This window comes from Bombus terrestris, chromosome 9 (assembly GCF_910591885.1).
Source record: "Bombus terrestris chromosome 9, iyBomTerr1.2, whole genome shotgun sequence".
Taxonomy (NCBI): domain Eukaryota; kingdom Metazoa; phylum Arthropoda; class Insecta; order Hymenoptera; family Apidae; genus Bombus; species Bombus terrestris.
In genome coordinates, this window is record NC_063277.1 from 17653187 (window position 1) to 17669423 (window position 16237).

General features: G+C 35.3%; 3 protein-coding genes across 3 annotated transcripts; 2 read left to right on the top strand and 1 right to left on the bottom strand.

The window, feature by feature from the left end:
- Positions 1-1061: 1061 nt before the first annotated feature.
- Positions 1062-6057, top strand: LOC100643289 (circadian clock-controlled protein daywake). Its single transcript, XM_003397960.4, has 5 exons — positions 1062-1533; positions 2573-2706; positions 3792-3964; positions 4196-4404; positions 4692-6057. Exons 1-5 carry the CDS (start codon positions 1455-1457, stop codon positions 4841-4843), a joined length of 747 nt encoding a protein of 248 aa, XP_003398008.1. The 5' UTR covers positions 1062-1454; the 3' UTR covers positions 4844-6057.
- Positions 5804-10543, bottom strand: LOC100646914 (circadian clock-controlled protein daywake). The gene is made up of 5 exons (XM_012312262.3): positions 10386-10543; positions 8871-8963; positions 8279-8545; positions 7954-8112; positions 5804-6328 (listed from the first exon to the last, which is right to left on the bottom strand). Exons 1-5 carry the CDS (start codon positions 10459-10461, stop codon positions 6180-6182), a joined length of 744 nt encoding a protein of 247 aa, XP_012167652.1. The 5' UTR covers positions 10462-10543; the 3' UTR covers positions 5804-6179.
- A 3700-nt stretch (positions 10544-14243) lies between these two features.
- On the top strand, positions 14244-16004 carry LOC100647033 (protein archease-like). Its single transcript, XM_003397990.4, has 4 exons — positions 14244-14395; positions 14628-14652; positions 14847-15051; positions 15304-16004. Exons 1-4 carry the CDS (start codon positions 14344-14346, stop codon positions 15487-15489), a joined length of 468 nt encoding a protein of 155 aa, XP_003398038.1. The 5' UTR covers positions 14244-14343; the 3' UTR covers positions 15490-16004.
- Positions 16005-16237: the final 233 nt, after the last annotated feature.

Genomic DNA, 16237 nt, shown 5'->3' on the forward strand with positions numbered 1-16237 from the left:
AAGAAGTGTTTTCTTTTAAAAAATTGCCTCTAATCGAATTATTTAATGTTAAACAATTTTGAATTTTCTTTGCGCCTTTCTGAAGACGACCAGGCATGCAGTCGAGTAAAACCTGACCACGAACGTTCACGGATAATTCGACGCCGTACGTGTGAAAAATTGTTCAAACTTTATAAGACAAAGTATATGACTTTGGATTTCCAATAAAAATAATTTTAATAACAATTTTTAGCTTTCGCTAAAACGTTACTTTTCATTCATGTACATCTCTTCGCATCTTCTTCGTACATCTCTTTCATTGTACATCAAAACAGGAGCGAAATCGGAGGTAAAAATACGTCCTTATACGTAGAACCAACAGGCATGAATCCATACCAAGCGTTCAGTCTACCGAAAATCTGATTGCAGAATACAACAAGCATAATTACAAATTAATGCAAATTGTCTGCCAACATTATCAAGAACGTCATATCATTTCATTCCGTTGTATCATCTTCTATATCAAGTACCTGCATTGCATTTAGAAATCCGTGATTTTCATTAATAACTAATCGTAAAGTAAGTTCGTTATGTTAGCTTCTTTTTTCTTGTTACCTTAAGACAAAAGCTTATACAATCGTAAAATCGTGGAAAGAAATAATTTTGATAATACGAGAAGGATCGACCACGATCGATTTTAAATTTGAAAATTAAGTACTCGTCCGTAGAAAAGGCCCGCGAGACAAAACTAAATTAAAGACAAAACAAAAGTAAATTGGCTGATAATCGAATGTTTCAGTTCTAGTCTTAATATTAGCCATATCCGAATCGACAATAAAAATCACGCTTAAGGAGTTTTATGCTCCTCGCATTTGTAAAATAAATAAAAATTTCGTGAAATTCTCCAAACAACAAACATCATCAAACAATAATTTAATATTGAAAGAAATGCCAGAGTATCCTCCTACGTAAACGAGGTGAGACGAGGGAAAGCTTAAAAAAAGGGGAAAAAATCAATATCAAGCGCCATTGGTATAAAAATAGAGACGCGTGAACAGGACGCAGTTGGAGCATTTCGCGAAGCAACTTTCCAGTCCTGCTGAGAGCGCGGCAAGATTGGAAAAGATCGAAGAGTATCTGGGGTATATACTTTCGACTAGGTCTAACATGGCCTAGCCTAGAGACTCGTCTCTCTTCCCAGACGAAGAAGGCGCAGGTGCATGTTGCACAGCAGTGAAAGTATCCGAGTGCAGTTACGATCTGTCAATGCCCTCTTGCATAGTCGGTAGAAGTCTAGCGGTGCCGTTTGACCAGGACCCGGGATTTTCAGTTCGCTCGTCGAAAGTGTCGGTACCTGTCAGCAGCTTCTATACCTGGTGAATCCTCTTCATCGAACGACCGAGTCCACGAAAGATCTTTAACAACCTTGGAAACCTTTTTCCTCTTTGAAACTCGCGTTGAAAGAAGCTATTAGGATGAGCACGATGAACACCGCGACGTTGTGTTTTCTACTGGTCGTAACTGGTGTCACCACTCTCTCCATCGACTCAAATCGTGAGTAATTGGGGTTTTTCGACTGCTGGACCTCTTGCACGGCAATGAGTTTGCTTGCTGAATCAAGCGTGCCGAAGATTCAGAGCCAAATTCGTAGAAAATCAAGTGAAAGTCAGATAAGGTAGATGCGATACGGTGCATCGGAGATGGAAAAGCACTTCTTTCAATTACATTCCTGATCAATTTTGGTCAGTTTTGTTAATCGTATCAGTGACGAATCGACGGCAGATTGATCATTTTCAGGAACTTTAGTTTTTTAATTTAGGATATTGATGAGGATGCAGCTGATTCTCTGCTCTTTCCTTAAGATAGAAAACGAATAGGTCGATTTTTCTTTGGTTCTAGAATGGTGGAAGTAATGTTACATAAATGCAGTTAAATTGTCGACGAGGATGGACCTTTTTTCTTGTTTTTCTTTTTTACATAGAAATTCCTATTTTTTTAATTTTTCTTTTTTTTCTTTTTACGTAAAGGTAGGTGGATACGGATCTTTTATTCATAATAGTGGAGTTAAATGTTACAGAAATGCGTGCATGATCAATAACTGTGACGACGGTGGCCTTACAGTTTTAGATAGGAATGTCTACTTTTCTAGCTATGAGTAGGTGGTTGTAGATTTTTGCCGAGGCTAGAGCGATAGAAGTAAACGTTACATAAATGCACTAAGCGAAGTAAAGAGGTCACTCGTGCGAATATCCCTCAGAAATTTCATTTGAATTTCACAATGTGCGGTTGAAACTAACAAGTTGCCTGGCAACTATCTTTTCGTGTAAAAGACACGGCGTTTCCGCTTGTTACCGTCTTTGATCGGATTGTTAATTTCCCTTTCATTCTCTAATTATAATTATCGATTCAACAAGTTTTTCTAATTTTTTCATTTTAATCCTCTTTTTTCGCGTTTGTTCAACTGCCACAACTCGTTAATACTTTCTATCAACAATTTCAAGAAAACTATTTGTTCGCGCATGAAATATTTACCTTCTAACAATTGTTATAACTCGTCGATTTAACGGTTTATTGAATTTCTCTTTATTTACAGCTGAATACGTGAAACAGTGTTCGAGAAGCGATCCAAAGCTAAAAACATGTTTGATCGATGCGTTACACCATTTGAGACCATATTTGAGTGTCGGAATACCGGAAATCGAGCTGCCTTCCGTCGAACCATTTCGCGTAAGTTCTCACCGCTTACGATATCCTTCTAATACATTAAAAATTAATGTTTCCTGTTTCTTTAACAGAATTATGCACAATGATCCTTCGCTTGGTTTCAATAAATATTTTAAATTTTATTAGCAACGTCACGTCCAGCGAAATTTCCATGCAATGTGTCATTAGAATAGTCGTTTTTCGTTAAATTATACTACCGTAATTTTGATCGCTGTTTGCGATTCGAGTAACAGGTTAAAATCGCGAATTTGAAGTTTAAAAGAACCTACGAACGAAAAGTATAATACTATTGAGAAACTTTTTAATTAAAAATCTCTCGTATACTTAGGATTATAATGGTGAAAATTAAAAAATAACGAATCTTTGATCTTTATATTAATATTATTGATGCATTAGGAAACGTTCAAATCTAACGCAAAAGAACTATGCAGCACCGTCTAACGATTAATATTAGGAAATTAGAAAATTTTGATATTTTGTTATCAACTGCGTATCGATTAATTCCCTCTGGACATTTTTAAAATCTTTTTTCCATACATTTTTAAGCATCTTAACGTAATTGATTAAAATGAGAAAATTTGCATATCTCATGTAAATATTATTCCTTTCGTTTTATAAGGAAGTAGTAGATGCACAACATTTTTTGTTTTATGTTATTTAATTGAATTACGTTTGATCCATTTTATTCTATTACTACCAAATGGATCATATACAAATCCATAAAACAATACAAAATAAAAAATATTGTACATCTATTGTTTCACTTATGAAACGAAAGAAACTTTTCGGACGACCTAATATTTACATGGGATATGCAAATTTTCTCATTTTAATCAATTACGTTAAGATGCTTAGAAATGTATGGAAAAAAGATTTTAAAAATGTCCAGTGAGAATTAATCTACAGACTTTCCATGCCAATCTAATATAACTGGAATCAGAAATCAAAGGGACATAAATTCTCATGGTCAGCTTTCGACGTACAGCAATGAAAATTAAAATATGACAGGGAATTTAGCAAATTTTAATATTCACCCGTTTACTACTGGTTATCCCACGTATCTGCTACGACTCCGCGTATTCTGACAGATGGACGAGCTGACTCTCTCCCTGACAGGTGGTACAAACGGTTACAAGGTTCAACTGCGTGAACTGTTCGTAAAGGGAGCGAGCAACTATACCGTGGAAGACATCAAACTCGGCTCACCCTTCGAAGCCATTGTACGAATGCCAGCCCTCATCTTGGACGCGCATTATTCCAGGTTCACGATCTGCAAATGCTTTTGCTCTATTTAGATTCTGCTCTCTAACCGTTTACTTTATTAACTTCTTCTTACGTTCATACATAAAACATGGTATGGTAATTGTATGTAAGAAAAGACGAAATTAAATATTAACAATTTATATTAAAATGTTCAACGAAAAGTAAAAAGAATTTCTTTTAACTTTTAACTTTCAGCGATATTGTTATTTATTTTGGTTTAATATGTCAGTTCAGGAGTGTTAATTATCTTACCAGCCAGTGGCAATGGAACGTTCCACGCGCGGTTTGACGATGTCAGAGCTCTGGTCAAAGGCACCGTTTCGACGAAAGAAAGAGATGGAAAAACGTACCTTAACGTGGATAACCTTGACGTTGTTCTGGAAGTGAAGAATGTGAATATGAGGGTCCGAAAGATTTTTAATAACAATCGAATCCTTAGTAAGTGTTTCGTTGAAAATAGAATAGTTTTAGAAATATGGATATTTATATTTTTGTTCCTCTTGCATCATTAGCTCTTAATCTTCCATACTTCTTAATCATCTCCATTTCCCCGAGTTTCTTAAATAACTTGAATTGAATTTCGATGCAACGATTTCTAAGAATATCACCTGGACGAATAACATTTGTAAAACTTTACCTGGAACACTACTAGCAGAATGCTACGTCATGTCGCTAACAACCGATGACTAAAAGTATAATTTGTACAAATTTGACTATGATTACAGCCGAGGCAACCAATCTGTTCCTCCGCGAAAACGGACAGGAAGTTTTAAAAGTGATGGAGCCGCAGTTGAAGAGGAAGCTGTCCGTACTCTTCGCTGGGATCGTTAATCAATTGTTACGTCACGTGCCAGTCGAAGTTTTCCTACTGCCTTGAATTTCGCATTTTTTCTCGGAAAAAGGAAAGATACGATTAAGAAACAAAAAAATCTAAGAAAACGACAAATAGTCCAGATTAGTGCGTTTCGCTGAGGGTTACGATACAGTAACGAGTAACTTAATAATAACTTCGGGTTAATAACTTCGAGTATAACAAGATAAAACAAGGAACAGTATTGTTACGACGTTTAGTTTAATTCGTTTCAGTGCAACTGATAGTATAAGGTTGAATTTATTGTAGAGAAGGCAACAAAATATATGTATATTGTATATATTTATAAAAGCGTAGGTTTGTCTTTTTATCAACTATTTACCCTTGACCCGATAGTATTATATGCAAAATAACTGACGCGATAAAAATTACAGGAGAAGAATCGTTTTGTAAAGTACAATCGTTTTGTATTACAAGATTTCTATGCTTACAACATTATGAATACGTTTCTCTATAATTTACATGTATTTTGCATTTGAAAAATACGTAGACGGATGTTTACAAGAATCTGTGCAAATATTTCGACTTGAACGTACCTATACTCTTCGCTTTTTTTTCTAATTAATTTTTTGATTATGGTACTTTGCACCTGTATTTGAATTTTGATCGCTTAATCGAGCGATGAATGATTAAATAATTCATTATACGAGAGGTATCGAAAAAACAAAAGAATTAACGGTTCGTCATGCTCGTCAAATTGAATAAATAAAAATTGTTTAACATAGGTCTGTGAAGCATTGTAACAATTCCAGAATAGCAAACGACTTTTGTAAAGATATTTTTGTGTATTTTTTTAATTTACTCTTAGCTTTTTACGAACGTGTACGATTAGTCTTGATACTCTGTAATCTGTTTTTAACTTTCTACCAGGCATCTGTCTATGTATCCTGATTGATCAAATTAGTTGAATTATATTAATTCATCAAACCGAAATGATCAGGAATTATTGAATTAAAGTTATCTCGATTAACATTCGACATCGCGTTTATTTATATCTTACATGATGCTTCATCCAATAACAACACTGGTTAACAATCCACGTGTATAATCACCGCCTTGTTAGCAGCTGTGTCTTCGGTAATTAAAAAAGGATCCTCGAAGACCATACAATTTGCGTATCAAATAAATCTTACAAAATGTCCATAGAATTATTCGTCTTACGTCGTTTATATAATTCAATCAGTTCTGCGTTCCTTTCTCCCATTTCAACCCATGTTTAATTCCATCGAAAAATCTACCCAACTTCCATTCTTCAATTTTCTTCAAATTTCTTTCTTCCTTCTTAGATTTATGCTTTTCCCTTTTTTTTACAATTATTTTATTGCTATAGTTCTGACGTGACTCAAGGAAACACAGTTGAGAAAGGTATCTTCGAGAAGAAACGATTGGTGAATTCGGTGAGATACGTGTCCCAAGATTCCGTCAATTTTGGCAATATAGCTCGGTATATTAGAGGCCAGTATTCGTTGATGAAGACGAGAGCAGCTCGATCTGAAAACAGAATTGTTTGTTCTGTTATTCGTAATCAAAATAATAACTACGAAAAATTCGGAATCAAAAAAGTGGGTAGAAAGATGTGCTTTGTAATGTATCTTCTTTGTGGAATATTCGAACTTGTAAAAATCGTGTTATTGGAGCCTTGTTAAAGTTCTTATAGGAATTGTTCTAAATGCCATTTTATTTAGCGATTACTTAAAAAGAAACTGAAGATTGCCAAATCTTGTTATGACTCTTTTAAACAATAGAACATTGTATTTAGACGTTATAATCATTTTATAAGAAGCAATTAGAAGCTAACGAACGTAGAGTATCGTCGATATTTCATGCTGATAAATCTACAACAATTACATAGACAAAGAAGCTAAAGATTATTCTCTGGAGAAGAAAATTAATCAACAGTCATTGTGAAACGACAAACGTTAAATATAAATGTAGTTACTTGACATAGCCATTAACGTGCCATCATCGGATGAATAAATCGCACAATGCTAAACTGCCGCATAAATTCCATTCACTACCAAAACAAGAATCTCATTGTTTTGAGAAAATACAAAATTATTTGAACAATTACATCGTAATCCAATACATCGTAGCGGCTCATGGCCGTAGAGAAAATTCCGGGATTAAAGTATATGCGTTGGCCACGTGGCTCGTGAAACAACGTCCGAGGACAGGACGTCGTAAAAGAATAAATCCTGGGACTTACTAAAAAACCCATGGGCCTTGGAAAAGGAAATTTATTGTTTTATTGCTTTCCATCCCCACCTCGGAAGAAAACTTTCTCTTCCGAGGACCTTAGCATCTTATAAAAGGGGAAACGAGGGAAAGCTCGGGACAATCCACCATAGTCGTTTATCATCGTTGATGGTAGTTCACGGTAGTCGTTGGTAGTCGTACGGTTAGTCGATGAGACAGACAGTCGCGGTTAATTCGTACCGAGTTTGTATCGATTCTGTATCGAGTCTGCGTCAATCCTGTATCGTCATCGCATGAGCTCGATGTGCGTCACTAAAACGACGCGCACTCGACATCGAAATAAGCATTGTTGAAGTTAAACACCGGAGTACTTTAATAACACCCAACACGTCCTTACTACCTCAGCATAAAAGATTAAACAACGATGTAATAACGTAAATATGTGCACTACAACGAGACACAAAGCTGTACATTTGATGTTTATCCAAAGTCGATGGTCACGTAACAACCCGACGATATCGTAAAAAAAGGCGAATGATGTCCGCAAAGACAAAAATACTAGGGTAAGCAGTCAATAACAGCAAGATATAGCGATTCTATGCTAATTAAGCGGCACAGGATTCTCTTGAAACTCGAGTCCCGGAGTATATGTACTTATGGCAACGTAACATTATGCAATGATGGAATGTCGAGACAACGTTGTTCAACTAATGAAAGTTCCTGCCGATTTAAGGCAGTTACCTTAGGTAAACAGCAAATTGTACCTGCAATAGTACTTAGTTCTATCAATAATCATGCTTCTTTGTCGCAATCGTATAATGATCGTGTCATCCACATTATTTTCCTCGAGTATTTTTATTTAACGTAACAAATCAATTTATTCGCTATAATTATTAACAACGATGGCCCAATGTACTTACTCAGTTCATTGTTTCCATTGAAGAGATCACTGAACCAGATCTTCATATCTCCAACTGTAGGCGATAGTTTGAAGTGTTCCACAACCCATATATCGTTTACTACGTGACCAGAGATGTCCCATGTGACTCTGAGGTCCTCCATGCTAATGTTGAAGAAACCTGTTAGATGCAAACATGAGAAACGTGGTATGAATTATTTTAAATTCTATTATCTTGTTACGCTGTAAGAAATAATAACGAAATAGTCGCACGAAACAGCATAATTCTGCCTTTATATCGTAAAATCCAAAGAAGATATTAAAGTTTGTTGCATTAATTAGTATACCTTTTCCACCCACTCTAAAAGATGCCAGGTAACCCTCGGCTTTGTAATTGCCATCGATTAAAATCTTTGGTATCTCAACGTCGATTTCCAAACGGAAGAGATCGTCTACCATCTCCGGTTTCACAGATAAGAAACGTGCTTTGGCAAGACCGTATGTTCGAATGTCCGTGGCAAGCATTTTTCCACCATGCTGGCCACTTTCGAATTCCATGGAATGAGACTCGGTGTAATAAGGATCCAAAATGGGTATGTCGAACTCTGGCAATCCTGTTGCGAAGTTTGCAAAAATTATTCGTAACCCGTGAATAAAAAATTAAATAAATCAACCTCTAGTACTTTAATAGTATTATATTCGGTAAAAATTCTAACGTAGTCTTTGAAATTATGCAGCGTTATGTAATCCTTTAACGTGATCCAAGAGACTAATGGAATAATCAATCGTTGCAAGGACGAGTTCGAGATAAGTTTAAACAAAAAAGGAATTGTAATTATTGGATTGTGACGCGTATGAAAACAACTCGATGCATAAATTTATTAATTGATCTACCTTCATGAAAATGACAGAGATGTAAGCTAGAGACAATTATATTACCTGAAACGAACGTGGGCCATGCTTCTTGTATAGCTAGCCTCAAACAAGATGAGAAGTCATCGGAATCTCTTTTGCAGGTTTTCACAGTTGCAGCTGAGGAATAAAATAAATATAAATTATTCATTGATAGAAAAGACTTGAAATTAAATTAAACGTAATAATGAGAAACAATTTTCGACATATGTAATTTCCAAATAATTGAGATACGTTCCGTTAAATTATTGGAAATACACACTGTCCGTCTCCTAATATATTTCAAATTAACTTTAAAATAAAAAAGAATCGCTCGTGTTTAATTTGTCAAATATTATGCCAGAAATTTGTGTAACTACTGAAACATTTTTTTAATGAGACGTAAAACGTTCGAGAATTTATCAAATTTTTATTACTAATTTATTATTCCAAGTGTTTAATTAAAAAGATAAAATTATTTTGCAACCGCCTTTCTGGAAAAATAACATTTACACTAGGGATATCCTGAAAGAGAAAATTTCGGTGATTATAAGCAAATATTTGAAGCATCTCCTCCTTAGTACAATGCTCTATAATAAAATTTTATTTCGTGTGTTAAACTTATGTATCATGGCCACTTGTAACCATAATTTCCTAATTAATACGACATTAGTAAAAGAAAAACACCATTCATGTTATTCCGTGATTCATAAGGGAAAACGAATGAACACAGTGAATGGCAGTTTTCAGATATCGCTAAAATTCAGCTAACTAACACACTGAAACGATCCACATTAACTTTCTAACTCACTAGTTCTAGGGAACAAATAAAGGAAACTTTTACTTGTAATTCGAGATAAAAACAAACCTATTTTCGTGCGTCGATTATCGCGAACAATTACATAGATTTTACATCCAAGTTATGTAAATTTATATTACAATGATACATTACATCGAGATATTCTTCGATTTATTTCATTAACTCGCATCTTTAAATGTCATTAATAGCAAACGTGAAGTACAACTTTTCGTCCAATCCCAAAATTATAACAATATTCCTATGATAATTTCTTCCTATGTAAATTTTGGAGTAGGAAGTTTTGTTCATTGGAATGAAGTTTATTTTAATTAGTTTTTAATTAACTAATTAGAAAGAACTATAGTAATAATTGCGAATAAGATTTAACTAGCAAGGAAACTTTACGGTATAATCAAGGAACAATCAAATAGAATAAAAGCTTTCGGAGAGGGAAAACTTACCCCTACAACCCATCATTACCACTCTCGCGCTTTTACTAGAGGCCTCATCGATCTTTCAAAGAAGAAGCTCAAAACTCTAACTTACCACCCCAATGAAAAAAGAGCTAACAGAGAAAATAAAGCGTCTTCAAGTCCAACTTGCTTCGGTGTCTTTCACTCGCGCTTCCGCAGAAATCCTGACTACCTCAAACAACCATGCAATACGCAAACAACCGAATACGAAAATAAACAATGAACCAGAAGTAAGCGAGAATTCTGAATATGAGGCAAAGATTAATAGAACGATCCTAAACGTGAACTTACGGAGCTGATAATCCCCAGCGACGATAGCGACAGCGCATAACGCGATGACAACTGCACGAACGGTGTGGAACGACATGGTGTACTTTGGTTAAAAATCTCCCAGCTAGCCTAGCCAATTATAAGCGGTCCGTTTATATAGTTTCCAGCGCCAAGGACTCCAGGCAGAGAGCTACGTTGCAAAATTGCATGTCATTAAAACGCGCCAACACGTGAGAGGCGAGAAGCAGCGCGCTACGCCTGGCCTATGATACACACAAGTGCAACGAAGTAATGGTCGGTGCCGCGAATTCCGGAGAACGCGTAAATCCGCTCTTCTTTTGTTGAACACCAGCTACACAAGTAACGCTGTTCTATCGGAGGAGGCTGATCTAGCTTCGACTTTTCTGTCACTACATCGGCATCTGTGGCGTGCCGGCTGGCTTTCGCGATCGATGGTCTGCATAGGCATTCTCAGAACCGCTATCGGAATAATTTCTACGCTTGTTTACCTTCTACCACTTTTGCTGCGATATACTTCTCGAACCACGATGACGAATTATACGGGTACGCGCTGATTTTGATGACAGTGTATCTGGGATCTTGGACCATGAAGATGAATGAATGATTCGATTAGAAAGTCTGTAGAGGGTGAATGGTGGAGAAGTTGCGGAGGAAGATTTTAGTATTTTTGGTTTTGCAACGATTAAATGCGATTATTACGGTAGAATTAGATCGCCTTCGACTTTTTATAGAACACTGCAATTATATCGGTAATGAGTTGATAAACATGATGTAAGAGATATATTGTATAATTTATAAGCCAAAGTGTCGAGTTGTCTTTTGCGAAACGAAGTAATACATTTTTGTTAAAAAAAAAAATAAAGGTACAAAATTTTCAACTCTGTTTTGAGAAATAAGATATTTATAGGACGACTCCTTGATATGAAATAGTCATGGAATTCGAACAAACATTTTTATTCGCAAAAATGCAAATGAGATTCATACTATATTCAAAATTGCAGAAACACGAAAACAACTCCTGCCGCATAGTTAAAGTCTGCAAACAGGTATTTGTTTTATCAATGGAAATTAGAAATTTATGCAACGATCCAATATTAGCCAGATGATAAATATGAATTGAAATTCTACGATATTTTTAATAGAACCTTTCTTATGACCCGTTGAGTGTTATTTATTATAACTTATATAAATAAAAATAAATTATATAAATATTTTTATAAATATGCTTGAAAAAGTCTAGACGGAAACTCGTTTCACCCACTAAATATTATAACGAGTGTCACGTTTCAAAAATTTAAAAAGATGTATATCTTTTGTATACGGATAGTGTATATTTTACATACTTTTGCACTATTTTGTGTAAATATACAAATATCCACAAACCAATGATCAATGGAGGCAATCTTGTAATTATCACGAGTTGTTTGTTTAATGATAGAACATTATCAAATTTCTTGTTATTACTGCTCTACTATACTTATTCGCTTCCGCATCGAGCAATATCTAGCTCCTTCTATTTCTGATTACTGTCTTAATGCATCGCGTGTGTAGTAAATGGACTCTGATGCCACATCCACCAATCATTTAATTATCAGATGATGCGATACTGCGTGCAAAATTATAGTACGATTTCAGGATACCAAGAACCGTAAAAAAAAAAACGACGAACGCTGACAAAACAGACTTGAACGCGGGTCGACTGAATCGGGTCTATTGCGCTGTCACTGTTTTCTTCAAATTTAAAAGACAATACCTAATTTATCCAATTTTAATTCATATTTTATAACACTGTTAATCGCGTATATACTATTATTATAATAATATTAATATTATAATATTATAGTATTATTAATTTCAAACCGATCAAATCATGGATTGTATTTATTAACTGAAGAGTTTCTAATATTGCAGTTCGATTATTATGCATACATTGTTTTTAAACTCTTTTCTTTGTTAAGCAATTACTTACGCAAGAATTACTGGCAAAATTAATGGCTTTCATCCAATGCGTACCACCCATTGTATAATAAAGCAATTTTAAATTAAGCCATAAAGAGAAGAAAGCAACGTTTCGAACTTTATCGTGGTGCAGAAGCTCGTTAAAGTCGCTGGTTTGCACCTGGTACCGTTCCCTGTTAAACGTGAAACTTTATTTCAAGCTATGACCATTAGAGTGCAAGATACATTAATGGCCTGCGTCTTAACTTGATAAACATGATGTTATTAACGGATGTTGTAATTTATTATTAAAATATATGTGCTTGCAGGTCGTTTCTTCGAAAACTCGTCTCATTAGGCGAAGAGATAAACCCCTGGATTGAAACATTTAATTACATGAATTCTATTTATAAAAATTCTGAGATGCATTAAGCCCGTCCAACATCATCCAACAGAAAATTACCAATAAGAGAGTATAGAAGACGATCAATCAAAAAAAGCAGATAACGATAGAGACATGGTCTGTGGTATCAAGATCGCGTATAAATCACATGCGAGAAAATATAGGCATCCATGACCTTGTGACCCTGCAACCTTGCAAGTACATACCTGCCACTAGCGGTAGCTAGTTGAAAACGATACTGTAAACAAATGACGACAAGATGTTCCTATGGAACTGCTATGGTACCGTCTACGCAGTTTTATGTAACAGGGGATTACGAAGAGCTCGAACCAGACGCCCTTGGATCACGTCGCACCGATATGAGAAACTAGTTTTCATCGGGGAGGCGACTGACAAGGAAAAATGCCCAACGAAACTGTACCACATACTTACATGCCTGACCAGCCTATCCGACTCTCATTCGTTTGATCGATAGGATCGATCGACACAGTTAATCGTCGAAGCGGCCCGATGAAATCGTTCGATAATTTGTTCGAACATCGGGAAAGCCATCAAATAAATATTTCTGTTGGAATGATTAGATTGATAAATTTATCGATAATTTTTAATATATAATGATAATAAACAGACTGTGGAGATTTATGCAAAATCATATTTTTGTGGGTACAACTGAAGAAATGGAATCTGTGCGAAAGTTCATCTCATCCAGCAAATATTATAACAAGTTACTTTAAGTTAACAAGATACTTTGAATATCTTCGTATGTTCTTGTGTATTATACAGTTTCATTTCAGTGCAGTATCATAAATTTTTCGTTACATTGTCTATTTACAATAAAAAAAAAAAAATCTGAACAAACAAAGCTATATATTATTAGGACAAAACAATTTCAGTTAATATGGAAATAAAAATATGAGAATAGAAGAGTTTAATTAAAACTTAAGATGCCGCTCCATTTACATCTTCTCGAAAACTGAGTCAATTGCATCTCGTATTTATTCAGAAGAAAAATATGTAGGTCTGTTGGTTGGCATTTAAAGGCTGGTTATGCGGTTCACCATTCACTGATCGGTGATTGCCGCTATCATGAAAACTAATGCGCACAAATGACACAAATTCGAAATCTACGCTCGATCGCACGTAGCGTAGTGATTTGTAAATGCTTCGATAAACCCGGCAAATGTATTGAAACTAATCTGGCGATATATAAGCTACTTTTCCATTGAAATTGCAAAAATAAAGATTGGAAAAAGTACATAAAGCTAAACAAACATACTGCGCCTTTAAAAAGATTACACGAACGTTTCAAGATATCATGATCAACTGGAAATACCAATGAAAAAAATTGTAATTAATCTTTTCTTTATCCTATCTTTGAATGTTGATACATTTTTATTAATTCAAATTATGTTTATACATACGTATGTATATATTTTTTTTTATGATCGCGTTTACCATTTTTGCTCCATCGGTAATCAAGATCGTGAGTATCCTTTTACGTAACGCCATCTACGTAGTACAATCTCGTACACGCACAACCGGGACTGCCATTGATTAAACCTGTCAGAGAATCAGCTGATCGGTTATTCACGTACGTGAGATCAGCTGTGCGCAATCATGGACACGTTAAGCGAAGAAGATTTTGCGATACCTCCGGCTAAATACGAATGTAAGTACCCAGTATCATACTTTGAGCGTAATAACGCATTAAATTCACGAAGTAAACACTTTCATCGTACTAGAATGATATAACCGGCAGCCGGCGCGCCATTATACCGGCGTCCATTTTGCCACATGTGAACAAGTCGAAATCAAAATTTAGAACATTATTTTACATCTAATTGTACAAGAAATTACATAAAAAGACAATTGCAATTATATGCGCGCGTTTTCTGTTTCAGATTTGGACCACACGGCTGATGTGCAGTAAGTATTAAGTTTGTAAATCCTTTGCAATTAAAGCGGATATATTGTAGAGGTTACTTGCAAAGATAACCTAAAACGAAAAATAGGACAATAATTACTGTTAATACAGCGACAAGTTATATATCGCCACATTGCTTTAACGATATTATATTATTAAAATAAATATATATCGTAATACTCATAACGTATTATAGACTGCACGCATGGGGCAATACCATGGAAGAGGCTTTCGAGCAATGTGCGGTGGCCATGTTTGGGTACATGACGGATTTAGAGCGAGTTCAAATGACACAGTTACATTACGTAGAAGCGGAAGGACACGACATGGAAAGTCTTCTTTTTCATTTCCTCGACGAATTGTTATTCATGTTTAGCGCCGAACCGTTTATCGTTGCGAAGGTATATTGCATTCATTAAACTTTGATTACATCATTATTACAATTAAAATCCCTCCTCGATTACGAGAACGCTTTACTTTGCATTTTTACGTCTCTTTTTACCTTTTATACGATATCATTTATTCGATAGAGCATTCCGTCTAATATGTTGTTTAACTATTTATTCAGAGATCGAAATAAAGTACCTTGTTCTTCCTTTAAAACGCTGTTTTCTGTGATTTTTTAAAAAAGAAGTATCGCTTTGTGTTGTCAGAAAGTGAAGATTACTAATTTCGACCGCGAGAACTTCAAGATCTCTGCGACGGCGTTAGGAGAAGAGTTCACGATCGGCAAACACACGCAAAACGCCGAGGTGAAAGCGATTACGTACTCAGCGATGCAGATCCTTGATCGTCCTGAATCAGAATGTCCTGAACTTTTCGTGATCGTAGACATATAGCCGTTTCGGGTTCAGTTCGGTGTCTTGTTTGATTTCTTGGCGCGCTCGTGTAATTTGGCTCGGGTTAAGGCTTGAGACAGAACAGTATGTAGGAACGTTTGAATATAGAAGCAAGAAGGGAAGTATATACCCTCCCTTGCGTCCTACGTAGGGTACGATCCTTTTGTACTTGCGTAGGGTTCAAATAAATACGTTATGAAGAAAACACCGGGCTCCCTTCTTGGCCATCTACCTCAAGTACGTAGTAACGTACCGTGGAACCCTGCGTTTTGTGGAGGATACCGCTCAAGAACTTTATACCGTTAATGTATAATCATACATAATTTATTTAAATAACGTAAACATTTTAGTTGTTAATTCTTTATATATTGTACTTGTATTAACAAATGTTTGATTGTTATCGAACGCTGTTGATAGTAACTTATAAATGCCAGACACGTATAACATGTATTATATAAGAATGTTTGTATATTTTTATAAACATATAATAAAGATATTTTTTATGTTTCGCGTCAGTGAAAATTTTCGTTACTAAAGAATAGAAAGATCAATTTTGTATTATTACGATAAAATTGTAGTTAGAAAAAAATGTGAATTAGAATGTAAGTCATCGACTAACGTTAAAATTTGCCATACGATAGAATAGAAAATCATAGTTAAGCGTACTTTCGCACGTGCAAAGTGATACGGCCCTGACATCCAACACCCCTCCATCGTGAAGGAAGCGACGACCGCCCGCTTAGTTTCG

Excerpts from the sequence above, each read along its gene's own strand:
- LOC100646914 (XM_012312262.3), bottom strand. The coding sequence starts at position 10,461 with ATGTCGTTCCACACCGTTCGTGCAGTTGTCATCGCGTTATGCGCTGTC. Across the intron at positions 8,964-10,385 it reads CGCTGGGGATTATCAGCTCC|CTGCAACTGTGAAAACCTGC; the intron begins GTAAGTTCACGT and ends TTTATTCCTCAG. Across the intron at positions 6,329-7,953 it reads CAATGGAAACAATGAACTGA|ATCGAGCTGCTCTCGTCTTC; the intron begins GTAAGTACATTG and ends TTCTGTTTTCAG.
- LOC100647033 (XM_003397990.4), top strand. The coding sequence starts at position 14,344 with ATGGACACGTTAAGCGAAGAAGATTTTGCGATACCTCCGGCTAAATAC. Across the intron at positions 14,396-14,627 it reads ACCTCCGGCTAAATACGAAT|ATTTGGACCACACGGCTGAT; the intron begins GTAAGTACCCAG and ends TTTCTGTTTCAG. Across the intron at positions 14,653-14,846 it reads GACCACACGGCTGATGTGCA|ACTGCACGCATGGGGCAATA; the intron begins GTAAGTATTAAG and ends AACGTATTATAG.
- LOC100643289 (XM_003397960.4), top strand. The coding sequence starts at position 1,455 with ATGAGCACGATGAACACCGCGACGTTGTGTTTTCTACTGGTCGTAACT. Across the intron at positions 2,707-3,791 it reads CTTCCGTCGAACCATTTCGC|ATGGACGAGCTGACTCTCTC; the intron begins GTAAGTTCTCAC and ends GTATTCTGACAG. Across the intron at positions 4,405-4,691 it reads TAATAACAATCGAATCCTTA|CCGAGGCAACCAATCTGTTC; the intron begins GTAAGTGTTTCG and ends CTATGATTACAG.